The 22,738-nt window shown below is 37.3% G+C and overlaps 1 protein-coding gene across 2 annotated transcripts in view; it reads left to right on the top strand.

Annotated features, from left to right (window-relative positions):
• The window catches only part of DGLUCY (D-glutamate cyclase), a 46,813-nt gene that overhangs the window by 9,961 nt on the left and 14,114 nt on the right, over nucleotides 1–22,738 (top strand). Inside the window, exons 1-9 of one of the 2 annotated variants that reach the window (XM_071557670.1) lie at nucleotides 8,267–8,347; nucleotides 9,242–9,353; nucleotides 12,170–12,323; nucleotides 13,312–13,510; nucleotides 14,989–15,139; nucleotides 16,671–16,793; nucleotides 18,981–19,172; nucleotides 21,236–21,496; nucleotides 21,972–22,062. In XM_071557670.1, the coding sequence (XP_071413771.1) occupies nucleotides 8,303–8,347; nucleotides 9,242–9,353; nucleotides 12,170–12,323; nucleotides 13,312–13,510; nucleotides 14,989–15,139; nucleotides 16,671–16,793; nucleotides 18,981–19,172; nucleotides 21,236–21,496; nucleotides 21,972–22,062 (1,328 nt within the window). In that variant the 5' untranslated portion in view covers nucleotides 8,267–8,302. Of the gene's footprint in view, nucleotides 1–8,266; nucleotides 8,348–9,241; nucleotides 9,354–12,169; nucleotides 12,324–13,311; nucleotides 13,511–14,988; nucleotides 15,140–16,670; nucleotides 16,794–18,980; nucleotides 19,173–21,235; nucleotides 21,497–21,971; nucleotides 22,063–22,738 lie in introns of those variants that run through there. The other variant, XM_071557671.1, reaches the window with a different exon arrangement.

Here is a 22,738-nt window from a genome sequence, read left to right as displayed (position 1 = left end):
TCCATTAGGGAAATCTGTCAGTAGAGAATGGAGTTTGAAAGTCATTAGCTGCCATCAACTCTTCAAATGTTTTAGTAGCAGTAACTGGTTTTTTTTAATAGTAGTCTTCTACTGCTCCATCAGTCTGACTGGAAGTCATAGCACTTTCCAGTAACTGATGCTTGTTGATCTTCCTTTTAACTGATTAAAATCCTCTCTTTTCAGTTTGTGATGAGAAACACCTCAATCCTGTATTAAAATAATAGTATTCTTCTATCTTTGCATATTATTAAAAATACTTCCTGATAGTTATGATAAACCAATATATCATACAACATACCCTGCTCTGTATGATTTTTGTTTTTATTTCCACATAACTGAACAATTATCCATTTTGTAGATTTTTTTTGTCCAGAAATAGTGATCCTAAATATGTCCCAAAGAGGTTCCTTCATACCAATTATATTCAAAGAGAAGGTAGCTAAATAGTCCTAGGTTTGAACCAGATTCACTGCTCCCTTTCCTCCATGGTCAAACCCACATACATTTGACTAATCTTTGGGAGACAAACCACACAGCTTTTCAGAGTTCAGTTTTTGCAAATGTGAATGCAGTTTTCATTGTACATTTAGACTTGGAGCACGTTAATGGAAGGTGCTGTGTGCTTTTAATTTGTCTTCTTTCGCTGCATATACTGTGTAGACTGACCCTTATTTGGGAGAAGATATTGCTGGAAATAGCTAATTAATTTTATTTGGAACACTCTTCTAAGATGCTTGTCTCAAGAGGAAACTAATGGAATTAGGATTAAAGGCCTGCCTGTATCTGTAGATTGCATTCTGATATAAAGTTAGGTTGGTTACTTTTAAACATATTAGCTTTGAAACTGGAATCCTAATGAAATAATCCATGCAAAATTCTTAGCATTTGCATCTAGACAGTTTTCCAAGTAAATTAATTTAGGAGGTGGGTACTGGAATCCATATGATATGCTGCAAGCTGGAGTTATATGGGAGAAAGTCCACTTGGCTATCAGTTTTGACGTTAACTTCTACAAAGAAATCACCCTTAGCTCCAAAGTTTCTGTACCAGAGGTCACGAAATGCTGGAAGGATAAACCAGCTGGGGTTTGTCAACACTTTCTGTGCTTTTGAGCTCTTCCTTAGGTATGCATTATTGATCACTAATGGGCTCGTTGTAGCTGTAATTCTATTTTCTTAAGAATACCATTTTAATAATATTTTTAATTATTTGTACTTCTTGCATATATTAATTGTAACACAAAACTCTTCAGGCACTATGATGTAATGTAAATTGAAAATCCATTTTAGAGAAGAAGGAAAATTCAGCCAGATCAATGCTAGAACAAGCCAAGAGTCTTTTCCTATTTGGAAACAAAATAAAACTTAGCACACTCTCCATTCGTAGGATATGTAACAAGTTATGTGAAAAAAAAATTCAAGAACAAAAGTGGTTACTCCTAAAGCCCCTCCTAAGTAGGTGGAATATCCTTGAATGTTTTGGGTTGGAAGGGACCTTAAAGAACATCTAGTCCCAATCCCTCTTCCATGGATAGGAACTCCTCCCACTAGACCAGGTTGTTGAAAGTTCTATCCAACCCAACCCTGAACACTTCCAGAGATGGGGCAGCCACAACTTGTCTGGGCAGCCTGGGTCACTGCCTCACCACACCAGCCCCTCAGCAAAGAATTTCTTCCTAATATCTAACCCTACCCTCTTTCAGTTTAAAGACATTACCCCCATCAAATACCAAATATGGGATATGGAATTTTAAGGTACATTATTACAATTGCCTGTGTGGTATGTATACAGAAACCAGGAAAAAGGATTGCTAAGCCAGCAAAGGCAGAGCTTCACCTTATTTCCAAACTGTATGGTTTATCAATACTAGTTACCTTGTTCTGTACATATGTGTTTATAAAACAGCCTGTGTAGTGCTTATATCTTTTTCTTTCTTTACGCTAACTTTTCTGTCACATCTGTGTTTACTTAGGTCTGCATATAGTATATGACTTCTACACAAACATTTTTGCAGCTGAAGTACAATATAGCAAATGTTTAAGTACTTTGTCTGCCCTTGAACTCAAAAGGATTAATTATCTACTTTTCTCTGTTAGTTATATTTGTAGAAGTACTATAGGTTTGAGTCCTAAACTGTAAGCTTGGAGAAAAGGTTTTATGCATATTGCCCCTACTATATTTGGGAACAAAACTGAAAGAAAAAATTAGGAACTTAAATTTTGCTCTGTGTTGTTTCTATACAAAATAGAGGCTCAACTCTCAAATTGGAGCACCTCAAGATACATTAATCACTGTAGCTTATTTATATTTTAAAAATATAAAACGAGGTGTCAGATGTGTAAGACATTTTCAGCCCTTGCTTTCTTATTGTTTGGTAATGAAAATCAAAATTATGCCATTAACATCTCTTTCGAGCCAGCTAACTGATGCTGCAGCATTATGAGTCATCTTTTTAACACTGAATTGTTTTTAAAAGAAATGTTTTAATGGTGATAAAAGGTTTGAGGGTAATAGGCATACAAGTCTTACTCTACCCATGGAACATAGGGAAAAGGAGTAAAAGTTTGGGATTGTTCTGTGAGCCAGAAAGGTGAACTGTATTTTTTCAACATCTCAAGTTCTTTGCTTATACTGCTTATGAGCACAGTGGTTTGAGGCTGTGATAATTTCTTTAGTGACCACAGCCAAAAAGAATTGCTTGGGGAGTGGTGGTGGGTGCAGTCACTGAGCACCTGCTGGCAGATGAGAACCCTAAAGAAATTGCATAACCCTGCAGGTAGCCTGAGTGACCTGACAGGTGAACAGGACATGTTTTTTTTGGAGCATAGTACTATTTTTATGATGTGTAGATAGCAGAACATCACTTACCTGCTTACCTCCAGATGGAATTCCTTGGTAGGGATGAACACCCCATCAGCCGTGTGACTCTGCATGACATCACTGGGTGTAACCTGGGCGGTAACACATTCTTATCTAAATAAGCACCTGTGGCTGCTGCCTTGCCAACAAAGCAGTGCAGGTCACTGTACTTTGTCCTATGGACTTCCACTTTCTTTTGTCCTGAATAAGACTGGAAAGAAAAATTTTCCTCACTTCAGGAATTTTTATGCTGCCAATCCCCATCACCTTGGCTGCTGTGTGCAGTGTGCTGCCAGCTGGCCAGTGGTGCCACAGGGGCAGGGGAGAGGTTGGCACTGGTGGCCTGCAGGTAAGATCCCCCTGCATCCTGGGGCTGTCAGTGCCAGAGGAGGCTGAGAAAGAGAAGTCATAGCTGGACCAAGCCCAGAGAATTGTGGAGCAGTTCCAAAGATTTTTTGTAGCTCAGCATAGATTGGGAAACTATATTTAAATACCACCCTCATGCCCTCACGTTTTTTAGAATTTCTTGAAGTGAATAAGCATATCTTGTCATCTTATATGAAAACAATCTTTGGTGGATCATTTGCTGTCTCTTCTTACTGCAGCTGGTGAGTATTGCTGTCAGCAAAGTCCCAGGCATGGAAGTAGCAGTCTTAAATCTCGATGAAGTTTGTAGTCTCCTCTTAGGTGTGTACCAAATCTTTGCCAAAGGTGCATGTAAATGAGGTGGCTGTTTGAAAACTTGTTGGTCATGTGTTTTTGAAAGGTGATGGGACAGGAATGTAGGTATTAGGATATGAACCAAGGGATTGGAAGGGGGTGTGAAGTCATGATGCTTCATCCTCTGCAGGATAAAAAAGCCTAACCTACTGGGATCTTGCATAGGCTGTGCTCATGCAAGGGCAGGGCCACAGGGTGAACTGTTCTCTAGTCTCTGCCCATATTTCTCCACCTGAGAAACAATTTATTTTGTCCCAGAGCAGAAGCTGAGTGCGAAATTATACCAATGTAGTGATCGCATAACATGCAGTGCTATCTGAAATGGCTGCTTTGAAACTGGTAATTGATTTCTGTTATTTGTTCTTAATATACTAAGATAGACAAAACCTTGTGTGTCTTTTTTGCAAGTAAACAAGATTGTATCAAAGATATATTGATTCTATCATCAGATTCTTATCCTTACATAATCTGCAGGATCTTAAGTATAGGCTGGTGGCTTTAAGCAGCAGACAGAACACTAATGGAAGCTAATTTAAATTTCTATTTGCAACCCTCATCTGAAGGTGAATAAACTTCAAAGGCAAATACCCTGTATTTCAAATGTAAAGTTAAATTATAATTTGCTGGATGAAATGCTCTCTGAAAATACACAAAGCACTCTCCCTTTGGAATGATACACAAAGAACTTCTGTGCTTTGAAATGATTCATAGCAGATGCGAAGAAAAAGGATCATTAATTGATTTTTCAAATAAAAGATCACAAGTGTAAGTGAAAGACCCTGTTGGAAAATCAAATGGACTAGCTTTTCAGAGAAGTTTGTGCTTTACACGGAAGTCTCCTGCCCGAATTTCAGATCAGCTTGATGATTAAACAGCAGGTCATTTAAAGTGTGTTTACATTAACAAGCCTCTGTAACCATATTCATACTAGGGCAAGGCATAGTACACAAAGGGTTTGTTGGATTATAATTAGTTTAGATTACTTTCCATTATGTACCAGTAAAGGCAGCCCATGGCTGATGTCTCAGGTTACCCTGCTGTTTGTGTTGGTGAGGCACAAGTGTTGTGCAAGGTATCTGCATGACAATAGCTAAAAAAACCTGCCCAGCAGTGCTCAAGTGACCCTTGCGCTTTTTTGGCCAATGAGCCTGTACATGCCACCACCCATTCTTATTATCAAACTTTAAACTGAAAATAGGACAAAAGTGATACAAGCCATGCCAGATCATATTTCGTAAGTCTTTGGGCTCCTTGCAAGCAAGTCTGCATTAAACTGTATTCTTATTAGTGTATCAGTAGCACTGTTGTAAGAGGCCTGTAATGTCTAACACCAGCAACTGGCGTTAACTGCTTTGCAGTCTTCAAACCTGCTTGTTTATTATTCTTACAACGGATACTTTTTACAGGCTGTGTGTTCTCAGGTGATCCATTTTTGAAACAACAGAAATACTATGTTTTTAGTTTTATTTCATTAATTAGCCTGACGTGTAAAGACGAAGCAATCACAGTGACACCTCTGAAGGATGTTTTAATCCTTTGTGTTATTATGTAATTTTTTGATTCATTTTTATCTGATGTGGTTTAGCACAGCAGTACGGACCCACCCACTGCATCTCAAAGTGTAATTTCTCTGACACTTAAATGACATTTTTCCATTTTCTTGTGCAATGAATAATTTACAATGTGGGCCTGTAAAGAATCTATGTTCATATTTAAATATCTGTAAAATTTACAGATTCCCTTTTTCCTTTTGAAAGCTCTAAGGTAATATAAAATGTTTCACTTACTACACTTCCTTCTTTTTCTCTAAAGAGATTATGTTCTGCAGATTGTAAAAATGCTTTTTAAACTGTAGCTCAGTCAATGATTTAATGTAAAGATACATAACTTTTCAAGGCTAATTGGTGATTCCACTGACAAAAATTAAGGAGGAAATAATTAGAAAAACTATGCTTACACCAAGCCTATCTGTTATATTAAAAGGGGAGATGTATACATATAGATAGGTATATATAAACACACATGTGAGTATAGATACATTCAGAGTAGTTTAAATCTTAAAATTCTAGGAAACCATTTGTGAACTTACTGTGTATTATGTTTTCTGAAGTTAGTATATTTTGTTTCAGACTGGGTGCAGGAAAAGCTAATTTAAGATTGCAAATCGAGAGCTTAAGGTACAACTGAGAGATACAGCAAGTATATAAATTAAAAAGAGCTAGTGAGAGGAGAGAAATCATCCAAACTCCCATATTGCCAGGGGGTGCAGCCAGGGAAACCAAGGAAGCAAGTGCTACAAAGGTCAGTCCAGCTTGAAGTTATGGCGATGGAGGTCCGAGCTCAGGGAGGAAAAAATGCAGAGATAAAGGCACCCTGTAGGAAAAGAAAAGGGAGGAAACAAGAAATAGCCTGGGACATGCAGAGAGGCTACTCCGTCCATGATACAGGTCATCTGACATACTTGTCAACCTTTTTATTAAATCCTGTCTGGAATTACACTTTTCTTTCTTCATGTTGGGTTTCAGATTATTGGGCAAAGGTGAATGGTATTGATCAGTTTTCCCAAACATTACAGCATCTTAAGGCCTTTTAACACTTACCCTGCACATTGTCGTTATTTGTATCATGATCCAACATACTCCCATGAGGTAACTGATAGTTTCAGGAAATTATGTGTAGCTCAGAATGAAATTAAAGCACTTGAAAAACCTCTGCCAAGGCACAGATCCTAATAATTGATTAACCACTGCATCAATCTGTTTGCTTAGAGTGCTGCTTGAGGCCCCATAAAGCCAGTCTGTTCATTAGGCATCCTGATGGGACAGAGTGAAGAAGATGCTTTAAGACCTGAGTTATCTTGGTGCTTCTCCCAGTCATTCTAAACATGCCAAGGTCATGATAGTTCCGAGAATTTTTCAGGAAGTAAACCTGGGGAATGTACACCTGACTATCTCTCCTAGCATAGAGAAATAGCATGTTGCATAGAAACCAGGCATTTCTGGGCAAGTCCTGCAGAAGAAGATAGGTTTCACTATGAACATCCAGCAGTTTTTATTGTCTGTCCAAATTTAGTAATCAATAAACAAAAATAACAGCATGATCTATTACTGATATTGTACAGTAAATACAGTGATCTAAAGTTATAACTCAGAATGTTAATCCTATTGAATTTTCCCTGTTTTGTAAAATCACCACAGGAAGGTGAGTTTTGTCTCAGTCAGCTCTTATACAAAGTTAATATTTAAAGTGTTTGCTTTCTAACCAGTCATGAACAATATATGTTTATTCACAAGCAGAAGCAGCAGGCCCAAGTGCCTCTGTGAGGTACGTACAGCAGACACTTCAGCATGACTGATACTCACAGGCCTGGAGCTTGTTGGCCACTTGCTGCCATAGGAAACAAAAAGTTTTAGGGCCCTAAATGTTTGCTGATAAAATCTCATGGGTACTTCCATTTCTGATTCTGGGCACTTACTTTATCTGACTTTCCCAACACAAGAACAGAGCATTTGTAATAAATTAACTATCTGAAGGGAAGTTCTAGCCAGGTGGGAGTTGGTCTCTTCTCCCAGGCACTCAGCAATAGGACAGGGGGGCACGGGCTCAAGCTCTGCCAGGAGAAATTGAAGTTAGAGATCAGAAAAAAATTCTTTGCAGAGAGAGTGCTCAGGCATTGGAATGGCCTGCCCAGAGAGGGAGTGGATTCACCATCCCTGGAGGTTTTTAAACTGAGATTGGCCGTGGCACTGAGTGCCATGATCTGGTAAAGGGACTGGAGTTGGACCAAGGGTTGGACTTGATGATCTCGGAGGTTTTTTCCAACCCAATCAATTCTATGATTCTATAATTAGCTAAAGGCAGCTTTTGTTCCAAACTGGTTTCCTAAGCTTTGGACTGTCTTTCACCAGTCACAGGCCATCAATCCTGCAGGTGACTTTGATGGTTTTATAGATGTTCAGAAATAAAGAAAAGTGATATGAAAGAATCTAACAAACACATCTGGAATTTCTTATTAGGATCACTCTATTTAGTTTGAAATCTCTTGAGTGAGTCATTCCAGATTGGTGTTAGAAATTCCTTTTACATTAAGAATGATAGCTCTTAAATTAACACTTATAGGCCTGGATTACTGCTCAACGACATCTCTAAATCCAATTTCTTGTTATCTTTAAAGTGTGTGTTTGGAATTGTTCATGATTTTGTACTGAAGACTGTTTTTGTGCAGCATACAAAGTGATAATGTCAAAGTAGCAAAGTAGAGAAGAGTTAGACAGTAATAAGTTAGAATTTAAAAAAAAACTCTACTGTTTTTTTTTGGCTGACACAGATATGTAAAAGTTTCAGAATTAAGAATAGATACAAATCTTACTCTAAATTTCAGAATACCCTGTGTAACCTCTCAGAATTCTGAAAGCTTTGAGAGACATGTTGGGCAGACTAGGATGAAAGTATAATTTCAGTCAAAATATATCACTGCTCTTCAAGTTAATTAAGAAATAATCAGAGGTATAAATTTTCACAATATTCTACTCTGCTATGAGAGTGAAACTTTGTACAATCATAGGTGTAGCACAAAAACTGTGGACCATTAACAGCAAAGTTAACTTTTGCTAGAAGGTTGTAACACCTCATTATACATTAATTTACTAGCATCCTTTAAAAAGAGCAGCACCACTTCTAACGTATTTGTTACCTCTTATGAATGACATCAAGAATGGCTTCTTCTGAATTAAAGAAAAACTTGGAGGTTGGTAATTTGATTACTTCAAGGACAGTTCAATTTCTTTACCTAGAAGTGACCAAGGTTAAAATCTTAAGCAGCCAAGTTATTATTTTACCCTGATTTAGCTCTTAAATTTTCCTAATAGTGATGTAACAAACCTTTTTAATCTATTAGGTAGTTTAGATTGAGAGAAAAACTGTGAACTTTGTCTGGATTGCAGAAAAGAAGACATTTTAAATCTTCAAATTATGAAAAAAGAGTCAGATATTAATTGTAATTAGGGTACTTATTTCTGTACCTACTCCAGATTGTATGACAAGTGGCTTAAACGTCTATATGTCTGCTTTCCCGGTGGAAGAATAGAATGGGAGTATTCACTTCTACATAATTAATATTTGAAAAACATAATACTCATGGAATGTATTACAATGACATTTTCTGAATATAGTTCTCTCTTTACCACATGGTTGCCTTGCTAATTTTCTAAAAGCATTTTGATCAGAGGAGTAAGATTACAGATTTTAGCTTGGTAGGTCAATCCATTTGTGCTTTTGCAATTTTAAAGTTAAAATGAATTTTGGAGAAGTGAATACTCTAGAAAATTAATATTTACCAGGGAGGAAAGAAATCTGTTTCTTACATTACAGGCCAGCAAAATTTTGCATTTTATCTGAAATATTAAAGTGTATGTCTCCAGCTAATTTATTGGAAGATTCAGTTTGCATGTAGTCATAAAATGTCAGAAAAATAACCTTTTGACTTTCATCTGCTTTTTGAGGTATAACTTAGAATTTCCCATTGATAATAACTTTGGTGAAACACGAGGAGGAAACTTAAGCTAAGGTCTCCAGAAAATCTGAATTTAAGATGTCAAAAAAAGTGCTTTGTGTTTAAATTTATAATTACCTTTCTTTTAAGGATGAAGAGATGCTTTTGACAGGAGGCTTGAAATCTCTCCTTCCCCATGTGCTAAGAAGAGTAATTCGATGCAACAGACTCAGTATTAGTAATACCTCTGGAATGGCAGAAGGTAAGTGAACCCAACAGCTCTGTGTGCAAAAGTGACTCCATTTTATATTCATAACTATGTGCTTTCCTGCTTTATTTGTGAAGGAATGTAGAAATATCAAAAGCACTAAAATAAAACAGAAGAAAATATTAAATTGATAAATATTAAGTTGAAAATGTTAAGTTCTTGGGTGTTTTTGAAATCACATTATAAGCACCTGACACTGGTTTTTAAATAAGAAAGCTACGTCAGAGGAAATGCACCATCCTACCTGAATAATGTACATGGACTTTGCTTGCAATCCCTCATCTCCCAGTTGTGTCACTGAGACATTATGGATGCAGAAAGTATTTGAAAAATCTTTAACCAAATCTGGCTTTTTTGCATGCTGTTATCACATGTAGGGTGACCTGGTGTGTTCTTCACAGAGACTTTGTTTTACTTAAGGCATCAGATAAGCTTTGGGAAGAATTCGAGACATACAGTTACAGAAATGGTTTTGTGCTTCATTCATTCAGAAGGGGGAAATTACTGACTCAGCAAGACTGGGAATTCTAAGGGGCAGGTCAAAATTAGTTTTATACTCAAGAAACTGAATGCATTCTGGAAGATTGATTTCTGCCTTTTCTCTCATAGCTGGACTTTTACAGAAGCAGAGAAGTCTGTCATTGTTCTGATCAACTTTAAAATGTAACAACTAAAAATACTGTGGCAAATATCTGATCAGAAAAGTCATGTGTAGCAGCATTACTATAACATAAGGATGTTAAAGGTTATTTTATAGATCATAGTGAGTGTTGAAATTGTGGTTTTCTTTTTCATCAGAACATAAGTTGAAAAATCCTAATGGGAAACATTATAATGTTAGTAACCTGCAGATTGCCCCAGATGAATTTTTAAGTTCATATATTGCTGCAGTAAGTTTAAATGTATTAGTTCTAACATTTCTAAAAAGTACTGTTGACATACAAAATGAGTTCATGAGCATACAGTGTCATTATAAAATGACTAAAAGAACTATTGGAACAGTTAGGTAACTGGAATTTCTCAGATTCCTTAAAATTGTCCAACACTGTCATTATGATACATGAGTAAACCAATTATTTCTTACTGACCTCATTGTCACTCACCAAAGAAATTAAAAGTTCTTTCTAGACTTCTCTGAACTGGGACAGGAGTGTGTTGAATTAATGCCTAGGCTGATCAGCACATCCACCTTCACTCCTATTGCTTGGGAAGACATTCATAATGATGGCTCCATAATGCAAGTGAATATGTAAGAAGATAGGAGGAGGAAATATCTTTTCATCTATGTAAAAAAGTAAGGGTAGCTATCAGGAGGAGCAGTAAAATTCTCAAAATGTTATAATGAAGTTTCCTGAATTTATAGAATATTTGCCTGCAGGTTCAGTATGTCAGCTGTAACTCGTGTGTTAAATTCAGTGTTGTCTGAGTTGAATGCACTGACTAAAACCGCAGTTTTAAGAATTCATGAATATCACTAGCAAAGTAGACTGTGCCTGTGGATTTCTTATGGATGGCAGGGAATGAAGTTGAGCAGAAACTGAATGTAGTGTTTTATTCAGTGGAAAATTTAGTATGTTTATTTAACAAAAATATTTTTCTGTATTTAGCAAGAAACTCTTCCTGTCTTTAGTAACTTTTGCCAGTAATAAAATGAATTTTTGTGCTGAGTACTCCCAAGAGAGCAGTTTGTGGACAAATCCAGTATGCAAATGCATGTTTACCTCAGCCTGTGCTTTGCATTTTTACATCAGAAATAGAATTTTATCTTTGTATTTCTTTGTTATTTTTGGTCAAGAGTAAGATTTTGCTGATTTCCAACAGCCTTTGAAGGCAGATCATTGATTGCATGATTGGATAGAGACTACTGCAGTATTTAAGAAAGTGAGTGCTTCTATGCAGCCTCCCACTCGCCTGACTGATCTCAGACATGGTAATAACTTTTCAAGAGAGGTCAGTACAGGCGTTAGGGACTGGTAATTGCTGGGTTTGTACACCACAGACCAGTTGGACTCCAAGTTTCCTCAGTATTTGAACAGCTGATATTCGGAAAATTTGTATGACATTGGTGTTAACTGCTACTGTTTAGAAAAGAAATTTTTGCTAAATAAATGAATGCGACCTTTATTCAGTGGTACTCATTGCAAAACTGTAAATGTCCTTAGAAGCTATTTCATGGTAGCAGTCAACAGCCTTTGAATACAAACCTGATTCCAAGTGAAGGGAGTGTAGCAGTTCTGTTTATTTTAGTTTTTTTTAAATTAGATATAGTGGAAATGACTGAGATTCAGTAGACAGGCATGAGTTTATTCCTGAGCTCTAATCATATCTGTTTAATTGCAGCCCACAATAAAATTTCATAGCCAAGAAATTCTAAAGAATGGGCTACAAACATCCAGGTATCAGGAGTTTACTGTTGTACTGGACAAAGTAGCTTTGAAAGTAGCTTTTCTTTGACTCTGGGATAACATTTGCAAAGTAAAACATTTTCCTACAGAACAGTAATTTCTGAGATTAGGTAATAAATTATGTTTATATATCAATTCATGGAAATGTTTATTAATTATGCTCTCTTCATATTCTACTAATACCTATGTCGCCAATTGTTTTAGTTGTGAATGACTTCACATAGAGAGTACATCTAGCTATGATTTTTAATACATTTCACAAAGTTGATTGATTTAATTGCAGAGTTCTGAATCAAAAATTTCCTTCAGGTAATTTTTTATAGACCATCTAAAGAAATCTATACAGAAAAGTTATTGTTTCACAAACGAAAAGCCGAATTAATAACCAGTCATTACAACATTCAGGCTATAAACAGGCCAACATTGTGATTTTGCACAAGTCTCTGGCTGATGATTTTGAGAAGTTCTGCCGCGCGAACGATGGGCCTCTGCCGCTGCTGTCCCGGAGCCAGCCTGGGGATTGGCAATGCCCTTCTCTGAGCAGTGATGCTGATATCAGGTAACTACAGACCAACTCTGCTTGCCAGAGTTCTGCAGTGAATGCTGATGGTGATTAGCAGGGTTTCAGCAAACAGCCTGCTGACATTGCTTTACATTTTGAACAAGTTCCTTTTCCTGGAGTTATACCTTTGAGTGAAACCCATGTATAACAGCCTGATCATCCTGTTCTTGAGAAACATGTTAGGATAATTGTCAGTATTGCAAGTATTTCATAGAATCATAGAATCAATTGGGTTGGAAAAGACCTCCTAGATCATCAAGTCCAACCCTTGGTCCAGCTCCAGTCCATTTACCAGATCATGGCACTCAGTGCCACAGCCAATCTCAGTTTAAAAACCTCCAGGGATGGGGAATCCACCCCCTCTCTGGGCAGGCCATTCCAATGCCTGAGCACTCTCTCTGGAAAGAATTTTTTTCTGGTCTCCAACTTAAATTTCCCCTGGCAGAGCTTGAGCCCGTGCCCCCTTGTCCTATTGCTGAGTGCCTGGGAGAAGAGACCAACTCCCACCTGGCTAATCCAAAGGGGAAATTCAGTGTAATTTCCAAATAATTTGCAGTTCGAGCCAGCAGAATTAAATAATAGGGTTTTACACTTTTTTATTTAGTAGAAATATGGCCACAGTGACTGCATGGTGCTTGTAGAGTCTCTGAAATTTGAAAGATGTATTCCTGTAGTAAACACTAAAAACAAGACTTAAACCAGCTTCCTAATTTTTGAAAGCCTGAGACAAGATACATATAAGGGACCTTAACCTATAAAACCTAAAAAAGCTCAAACTCTTAACGTGGCTTGGTTTCATGCAAAATACACGCAAAATAAGTTGTCCTGGGGTTTTTGCATGTTTGCTTCATTGTTACTCAGAAAGAAAAAAGGGAATAAAGTAGACTGTGTCTTGTCTTTTGATTCTGGATTAATGTCAATTTAATCAATTCGCCTTGTTTTCAAAAAAATATCCTAAAGCTGTGATTACTTCTTATTTCACTAGAACTGACTGCCCACAGTACAGAATGTATGAGCATGGAGTTTGTACTGGATCACTGAAAAGTCTGAAGGAGTATTCTGAACAACTTAAGGACATGGTGACTTTTTATTTAGGCTGCAGCTTCTCTTTTGAAAAAGCAGTCCAAACTGCGGGCATTCCCATAAGAAACATTGAACAAAAATGTAATGTAAGCATGTACAAAGTAAGTATACTTCATTGTAACTTTGCCTGTGAGTTTTGTCCATATTCATGTTGGATGCACAATACCTATTGCTCAAAATCACAACTTTCTTTCCCTACCTACATAGTAATTTCAGTCATCTGCTAGTGCTGAGTGCATAAAAAAAATTACAGGGTAAAATATTCTTAGCCTTAGTTCAGTGCAAGGTCAATCTGCTTTTTTTTTCATTTTTTTTGTGACAGTTTTCCCCCTGTGTTTTGTAGCAGCCATTTCATTTGGATTCTGTTCTGGTTTGCTCTCTCTGTTTCAGCTGATGACCCATGCCCTATTCTGACCATACTTTTACGTGTCCCCCTCTCCATACCAGCTCTGTCTTGCAGCTGGAATATTCCTTTTAGGAACCATTATAGTAGCATTTTCTTCTGCATGACAGCAGAGCCTTTAAACTGCACATTTGCTATGAACCCAGACCTCTGGGACAGAAGATGTTCCTGAAGACTTGAGGTGTCTACCATAGCACTGAAAATTATGACTGTGCTTATAAAGTTTATGGTGTAAATTTTAATCTTAACAGCAGTCTTTAAATAATTCTGGCTCCAGTAGATAGACCCTTTAATACTAAGAACACTGAAGTAAATATCTACATGCCTGTTTCATTTAGTGCAGGTGCAGTTCTACTAGACAAAGGTTATTGTTTTCAGTGTTACAGTGTTTCTCCGTCACAGTCTTTCTGCTCTACTCCTGGTCAAAATGAAGGTGCAAATGTATCTCATACATGAGTCCCTCTACCAAGCTTAAAGAAAAAGAATAAAACTTTTCAGAGTTAGAAAAATTTTATAGTTTATAGCACATCAATGCTGCAAAGACCTGCAGTGTGTTTCTTCCGTGACAGGTGTGATTATTATTATTATAAAGACTTAAAATGAACATTTTCTAGACAGCTCTGACTCTCTGCTTATGTTCAACTGCAACTCAGATATCAGGCATTTTGTTCTAAAAAGCCAACCTGCTTTATTTCAAAATAGAAAAGGTCTTCAGCATTCCCGTTGGTAAGGATTGTGAATTCCATTAAACCTTTGCAGGGGCATGAAAGGTTTTGTATGTATGGAACTAGCTTCTTCTGTAGGAGCTCCTGACTCTGGTGTGTTACAGAGCTATATGTACAAATTGAAAGGGTAGATTCAGACCAAATAGATTTGTAGCTGAGTGATAATGTTTTTTAGCTTTTCCCTTTCTGTACAGGGAACACACCATTGCTTTCTGGCAGCATTCAAAATTTACTGAGCTCTCCTTGCTGTACACACTGAAGCAAGAAAAGCATGATGTTGAAAAATTTTAGTGATCTATATGATGAAGCTCAAGGGTGGGAAAAAATGAGTGTTAGTATGCAACCTTTCTAAATTTAAATACAGCACAAAGTTTTAGACTTATTTATTCTAATACTGCATAAGTATTATTCAATATTCCTGCTAACACCTTGGATTCTTTTGAACTGCCAGACAGCTGTGCCTTGCTACAGTGTTTCTCCCTTTTGCTGCAACTTAATAGTCACAATGAGACCTATACCTGAAAGCAAGTTGGAAGCAGCTGTGCTAGCAACATCTGAACTAAAAGAAGCCCACGGAGCACCAATTCACATGGGTGACCCTGGTCAGTGCTTTTCATTTTTCTCTCTGCATGCACTTTACTGTGTATAAAAGTGATGGGGGAAACTGTGGGAAGTGGTAGGATGGAAATACCTGCACCACTAAATTTATTATGTTTTAATGTTTTCTAATGGTCACAAACCTGAATTTAAAACAACAAAAAACAACAGAAAACCAAACCAAATGAAAAAAAAGAAAAAAGAGAAAAGAAGGATTGAATGAGCTGAACACACAAATTTCTTAGAAAAAAGATAGCAGTCTAATGTAGGTAAAGTAAGTTATATGGCACGGGTGGTTTTGGTAAAAAAGTGTAATCCCATTTTTCTGAAATGTATGCAGTTTCGCTTATATGTGAATACTTTCTTGCTGTCAGAGATTCCAGGGACAGGGTAGCAATGATTGACAGCATGGGGAGAAGTATGTATGGATGCATTTTGTGCCTTAGTGGATGACTGTGAAAGTAAATACTGCATTATTTTTAAAAATACTGAAAGAGCATACATTGAGCACAACACTTGAGACAGAATAAACATAAATATGACAAGATTATTTTTTAAAAAAAAACCTAATTCGAACAAGTGTAGGCCTGTCCTTTACTAGGGAAAACCAAGAAAAAATTGTAAGACAGGAGACTGTTGGAAAAAGAACAAAACCAAACACCTGTAATATGAAGACAGATTGCAGTAATTTCCCCCCTGCTGTCTGAAATTTGGTAATCATGGGCTGCATAGGCAGAAGGATCACACTGCAGGACATGAAAGGAGGTGTCATTTGTTAACATAATGCTCCAATAACATCTCTTGAGTGCTTAAATCTGAGGAACTAGTAATAAGTCATTACTGTGAGTAGAGGAACAAGATGATTGGGCAAGTGAAGGACTCCATTATTTGTTTATGTTTAACAGAAAAGAGTAAATTATTATATACACAGATTGTATAAATTAGTTCCAGAAAAGACAGTGGTATATTGAAGTATCTGAAAAAATTAAAACCAAGAAAAGATATCAAGTGCTTAGAATGAACCCAACTATTAAAGTAGGTACTGGAATAAAGCAAAAAACCATGAGAGCTGGCTAAGAGTGAGGTATAGTTATCTAAGCTAGAGAGGAAGAAGAGAGGCTGATTGTTTCTCTAGCTGAATTATGTAGAAAGTTAGAGCAGCAGAAAATGTGTTCTGAAAGAACTTTGTTTACATTGCAGGCATTTATTCTTGTTTGCAGTGTTATGAACATAATTCTTCCATCAATAGAGAAGATTTATATTATCTTGGATACTCAGCATAGATGTCTAGCCTGTATTTTATTACAGAAAAAAGGTGGTAAATACCTTTTTACTGGTGTTATCAAAAAGGGAAAACAAGTCAGCTCAGGCTCTGGGGATATGCACTCAAAGAAAAACTAAGTGTGCCACTGCAGGGGGACACTCTTGCACTCCTAGCTCAGTACCACTGAATGATGTTTGGGATCTACCCTGCCAGCTTTGCAGTGATACTGCTTAATTAGAATCACTCATCTTTTCATTTTTGATCACTTCAAGGTCTGCTGGGAATACAAGATCTTTCTAAACCAGACTATGGAGATACAGTTCACCTTCACCCTGGTGATATTCCAGTGTTTTGGGCATGTGGAGTAACAGGAGTGGAAGCAGTTATCAACTCCAGTATGTGCTGCTTGGAAACTCTTCACATTATCCTTCAATCTCTTTCTTTATATCTCTTTTTTTTTCTAAGCAGGCTTGATTTTAGAATAAGATAAAAGACACCCCAACCAAGCAACAAAAAAGCCTTTGGCAGGACTGTTTTCCGTTATGAAATACCGATCTACTTTAAAGAAAATTCTTACTGAAATTTCACCACTTTTGTAGGAGTATTTAAAGGCTTAAATCTAAAGCTCTAGCAGCATCAAAACATCTTTTTAAGCATTATAATAAGCTAAAATTTTAAAGGCATTCATCTTTAAGCTTCTCCCTTTTAAGATACTAATTTTTGTTAACATTGCAGTTAAGCAACAGTAAAGGAAAAAGAAAAAATGAAGGGGGAATAAAGGAGCAGCCAGAAATCTTTCCAAAATGTTGACAAGAGCTAGCACATTGATTGACCTGGAAAAGCATTCGTAATTGTCTGACAGAAAATGTTGAGCTTTTAGATTTTGTTCCAAAATTAAGTAAATGTGACACACTTTATATAAATGAAGCTTTGTCCTCTGCACAGAGCTGTCCTGTACTGTATGCATTCATTTATAACAGCATGAGCACAAAGGGCAAGAAAAAACAAAGAAACCATAGTGACAGTATTATATACTGCTCTAAGTCACCAGTGTGGAATGAAATACTGTATTTTCACTCTTACTGAAAAAGAACCTTAATAGTCATAGGCAGAATAATTGGGAGAACCTTGGGAGGTCATCTGCTTTGTCCTTGTCTCGTTGCAGGATCTAATGTGTTCTTGTGGTTCTGACAGATATTTATCTGAACTTCTCCCAACACCTGCTCTAAATATGTTAAGCTCTAGAAGAGACTTTTTCTTTCATACATCCAATCTCTTTTCTCCAGTCCCAGATCGAAGCTGAAAATCCCACTCTTTCCTGTGTTCTTCAGCAGTTCTGTTCATCTTCCTTGTGCATCCCTGGTGCAGAGAGAGGAGAGAAAAAATTTGTCAACATTTCTACAATCTGTTGCCTAAAGCAGCTGTCTATGCTCCTTTGCCTGGAACTGACTTCTCCATTTTCTTAATGAAAACCAGTTGTCATTCATGCATTCCAGGAACTCCTTGGACAGTTCTTATTTTGCTGTGCTACTTTCTCAATTAGGTAGTTAGAATTCTACCATACCCAACAGTACCCAACTCTAGACAAATCTGCTACCTTGTTACAGAAAATACTGTCTGCTCACAGGGTTTGGGGAGGTATATTAAACCTGAACAACCATGTTTCCCAGATGCTTTCAAATGACTGGGTGTACACACTGATACAGCACAAATCAAGCACATAGGTACTTACTAAAGACATATCTCCTCCCTTTTCACCCTCCTAACAAAGCAAAATTTTTCTTGTTTAAGTGTACTAGTTGTGATTTATCTAACAATGTACCAATTTTGCCAAATCAAGTGTCACCTACATCCAGACTTTGGGAATTTAGATTATAAAGACAGGAAATATTTCTGGGGAGCTACTACACTGTCAGGTCTAAACAAGCTTATTTTCTCAAGAGTTTTAGAGGCTATTTGGATTCCCTTTGCTAAGTCTTAGTGGTCACCTTTTGTCATTATTCTTTTGCCAGTTTATAGCTCTTCTCTTAGGTTGGCAAGACACTGCACAGACATGCTGGTCCCCATTTTCTTAATCTGATAGAGGACTACTCCTAGCCAGCAGGCAGTGGTTGATAGTTTTGCCACATCACTATTATGAGGATATTCAAAGGTACCAGAGAGACATTTATTCTTACAACACTGGGCAAACGTAAGCCTTGTCTTGTCATTATGCCAGTGCATTCGTTTCTTTGTGCTCGTCAAACCCCATTTTCAGGCACAATTCCTGACAAACATCCGGGGAGGATTCCAGAGTTCTGTTCCTGAGTTGCCTCAAGTTTTGACCAAAGAGGACATTATGGAAAAAACTGATCTCAACTACCCACATGAGGTTTTTAAAAGTGAAAACACTTTCAGATGTATGTGCGTATATTTCTTTCTCAAAGTGTATTAATTGCTGCAGTGTAACTTAAAACATCATCTGTTTTTATAAGTGTCATCATGCAAGGCCTCTGTGTTGTTAAGTTGCTATTTGGAATTTTATCATTCTGATAATATATTGCAATAATAGCATTTAACTGGAGCTTTTTAATCCATTTTAGGAGCTCCATTAGCTTTTACTCATTCGCCTGGCTGCATGTTCATCACCGACTTAAAGAACGACAACGTCAGATCCTTAAGAGGAGGCCCACAAGTCCACTGCATTTCTCAAGATCCTCTGCATTTCAGTGTTGTGTCAGCAGAAGCAGCTGAAAAGATAAAGACTCTAGAGACCCTGATTGGAGTAGATCCAGGTATAAACAAAAACTGTCTTCTTTTAGTGGATTAGTTCTGAGGTAGATGAGATTTATTGTGACTTTTTAGACATTCATAAAACTCAAGAAGGTGGTAAGAATCTAAAGGTAATTTTAAGAATTCTTTATAGAATACAGTGAGTTTATATGACTAGGTCTTATATTTTTTGTTACTGTAGTTAATGTCAGAGTCTGGCCAAAAGCATCCAACTTTATGGGTAATGGAATATCTGATTTTGATGACTATATAGTCTCAAAGTGTGCAGAAGCATTGATGTTTACAGCAGACTGGAGAATCCACAGGGAATAAGAACTGTTACTGAATAAAATTACAATTGGTATGTAAAGTTCAGGGCACTTCAACATGCTGCTAACAGCTACATGGGTATTCACTGTCAAGTAAATAGCACATTTCTTTTCATATATTCATGACTACTATGCTCCTACCAGAAAATTCTAGTAGCTGTGTTTTTCAAACCCCCCTCTCTGATGGGTGGAATTACATTGGGCTCTGCTGACGTGTTCATGACTGAGGACCAAAGTGACCAGGTCACCACAGAAGGTTGAGAGGTACAGCTGTGCATGTGTACAGGGAAGATAAGAGGGAAGTAAAGGCAAACTGAATAGGGCAACCATTCCTAAAATACACACTCTGAGTTAGTTCCCTCTGGCTGCTGTAAATTCTGATCTCAGTGTCCCATAAATTTTCTGAAATCCTCTGTAGGCAGTAGTGGAAAACGGCTTACGCCCAGCACTCCCAAGCTCCAGGTTTGGGCTGTGTGTGTACATTTGGGTCTGTTTATCTTTACTCATAAGGCCTCTCTTTTTCTCACTCTCTGAAGTTCAGTTTGGCACAATGCCATGCTCTGCAGAAATACAGAACCTAACTTAAGATTTAGCTCATTTTCTTGCTAATGGAGAGTACAGTAAATTGTCTCAGTTAATATACCCCACTTCTCAGAGACTTATATTCCCTGCTTCTGTTAACTTTTGTTCAGAACTTTTTTCTCTGTCGACCATCTATGTATTGCCTGTAAGTTATTTAGGAGGAACAGGGGAAGAAATGGCAAAGGGGAAATCAAAAACAAAAAGAGGAAAGTGCAGGGGTGGGGAAACTGAGAAAGATGAAGATGTGAGGATGAAAACCAATAGTGAAGACTTACCTGTCTCTGCCCATGAGTATCAGGACATCATGCTGGTATTTTTGGTTTTCAGGAGTGCTAGCAGTCAAAAGGATAGAGCTGTGATCTTCTGTTTTGGAGGAACAGGGAAGAGAGAGGGGAGAGGAAGTGTTTGAACAATGAAGGCCAGACACAGACACCAGTGTTGCCTTTTTAGGGACCAACCCATGAGAAGAGACATCCATTAATATTTAGCTATTTCTCAAGGTCTGATAACATGATACTCTACTACATGAAGCGTTACAAGAACACATAGCAGTCACCTGGATACCACTGCTTTAGTTAAGTTTGTATAAAGTACACTGGTAACTTATAATGCCTCTGAAACCTCACTTTTGTAGTTAATCATTTCATTAAGTAAAATTTATTTGGGAATTAGCTCTTCCCTAAGTTAGATAAGTTAAATAGAGACAAAGGACCCACATCTGAAGTCTTTATCAGAACTTCTCTAAAGTCTGGAATGCTTGAGTTGCAATCTAGCTTTGGTAGCTAGACATAGTCTAGCAGGATTGTCATCATAGATCAGAGGAAAGTGGGGGAAAAAGGACAGGAAAAATATACAATAAACTCTCAGAAAAAGCTATTTACACTAATATATAGAAATGCTAGATATAGTAATTTTCAAAATCCAGCTATCAGATATTCTTAACCTGGAAGCACAGCCCATTATCTTCATTACTCATATCCTACACCTTCCTGGGTTTCCTGAGGAAATTACCCCAATTCCTGCCTTGACCAGAGGTGTGTGCTTCTCTCTTTTTTTTTTGTTTTTGTTTTCTAGCCCATTTTATGTCACTTAAGTATATAGGTTTACCCCCAGGGAAACTTCTAAAGGAGAACGATACACTGAAGTGTACTGCTCTCTCTAAAAACCCTTTGTAGGCGAGCGGGGTATAACCCACCTGCTGCGCCAGGGTGAGCTGCTGAGGGCCTGCCTGGCCATGTCCCACGCCCGCTCCGTGCTCATCACCACGGGATTCCCAACCCACTTCACTTACGAGCCGCCAGAGGAGAACGACGGGCCCCCGGGAGCCCTTGCTATTGCAGCTATCCTGCAGGCCTTGGGAAAAGAGGTTGCCATAGTTACAGATCAGAGAGCCATGGATCTGCATAAAAAGATTATTGAAGAAGCTGTTCAACTAGGTAAGAAACATTGGGGGGGTTGATTTTTATCTTGCTAATTTGAGCCAAGGTTTGCTTCAGTTTTAGTCTCACTGTCACTTAGTACAGGACATTTTTTTTCCCGGAGAGTGAACCAGACTTCATCCTCTAAGATCAGCTCAGCATTGGTATGATGACATTTTGTTAAACCTAGTGGTGTCAAGCTAATGTGTGCATATCTGGGTACTGAGTCTGGATCAGCTGTTTGAGTTCAGTTCAGAGTGTCTCTTCTTATTCTTGTAGTCCTGCTTTCTATCTCAAGGTCCCATTTACTAGCATTAACATTTAAACAAGTTTAAATTAAAGTAAGGATGCAGGGAGCTTATCAAGAACAGTGTAAAGACATTGAATTCTTACTATTCTAGTAATTTTGCTTTCTTTTTTTTAAGTTACTGAAAAACACATCAAACAAAATAAAAGGTATGTAGTATCTGAATGGCGTTTTGTTTTCCTGTAGGAATCCTGAAGAAATCCATTCCTTTACTGAGTTATCAAAGGGAAAGTGCTGATTCAGCTTTAAAGTTTTTGTGTGATAACGGGAGACTTAGGTATGTGTATTCAGTTTTTGAGAATGGGTCACAGCTCTACTGTGTAAAGTTACAATAAAAATAATGACCATGGTTTAAGAAGGCACAATGGTTACAAGTAAATCCTTAAGAATTGGTATGAACAGAACAAGTTTTGAAGCCAAAGATAGTTACTGGAGCACACACAGAGAAGAGAATTCCATGTTATTATGCAGTTATACATTTATGTAGTATAAAAAAGAAATACTTCTTCATATATCCATAGTTTTACTCCTTTGAAAAATTTCTATAAGTTTCTTGGCTATTATTCCACAGATATATATACACACCAAATATATATTATTTTACCAATTTTTAAATCAATGAGAAAATCAGAAAGCATTATGTCAAATTCTGAGAAAGAGCTAGGTAAAGAGTTGTGGAATATATTAATTTTTTAGAGCTTTGGCTGTAGTTGGCAAGTCTAACAACTGAGGAATCTGGTCTCATTTAATATAACATCATGTGTTTGTAATGGTGTGCAAGCTGTCATCCTATTATCTTTAGCAGCCAAAGCAAAAATGAGAAATGGATGCATGTGCTTCTCAGTATTGATGTGAAGTGTTTGCATATTCATTGTTGAGTATATAGTCTTGGGTCAAAGTTTAAATTTATGCAAAGTGTGTGGTTAGGGTTAATGCACTGAAGAATTTGCTAA

Source organism: Pithys albifrons, chromosome 6, assembly GCF_047495875.1.
Source record: "Pithys albifrons albifrons isolate INPA30051 chromosome 6, PitAlb_v1, whole genome shotgun sequence".
Taxonomy (NCBI): domain Eukaryota; kingdom Metazoa; phylum Chordata; class Aves; order Passeriformes; family Thamnophilidae; genus Pithys; species Pithys albifrons.
The sequence above is the reverse complement of the archived record's forward strand: the minus strand, read 5'-3'. Positions and strand labels throughout refer to the sequence as shown.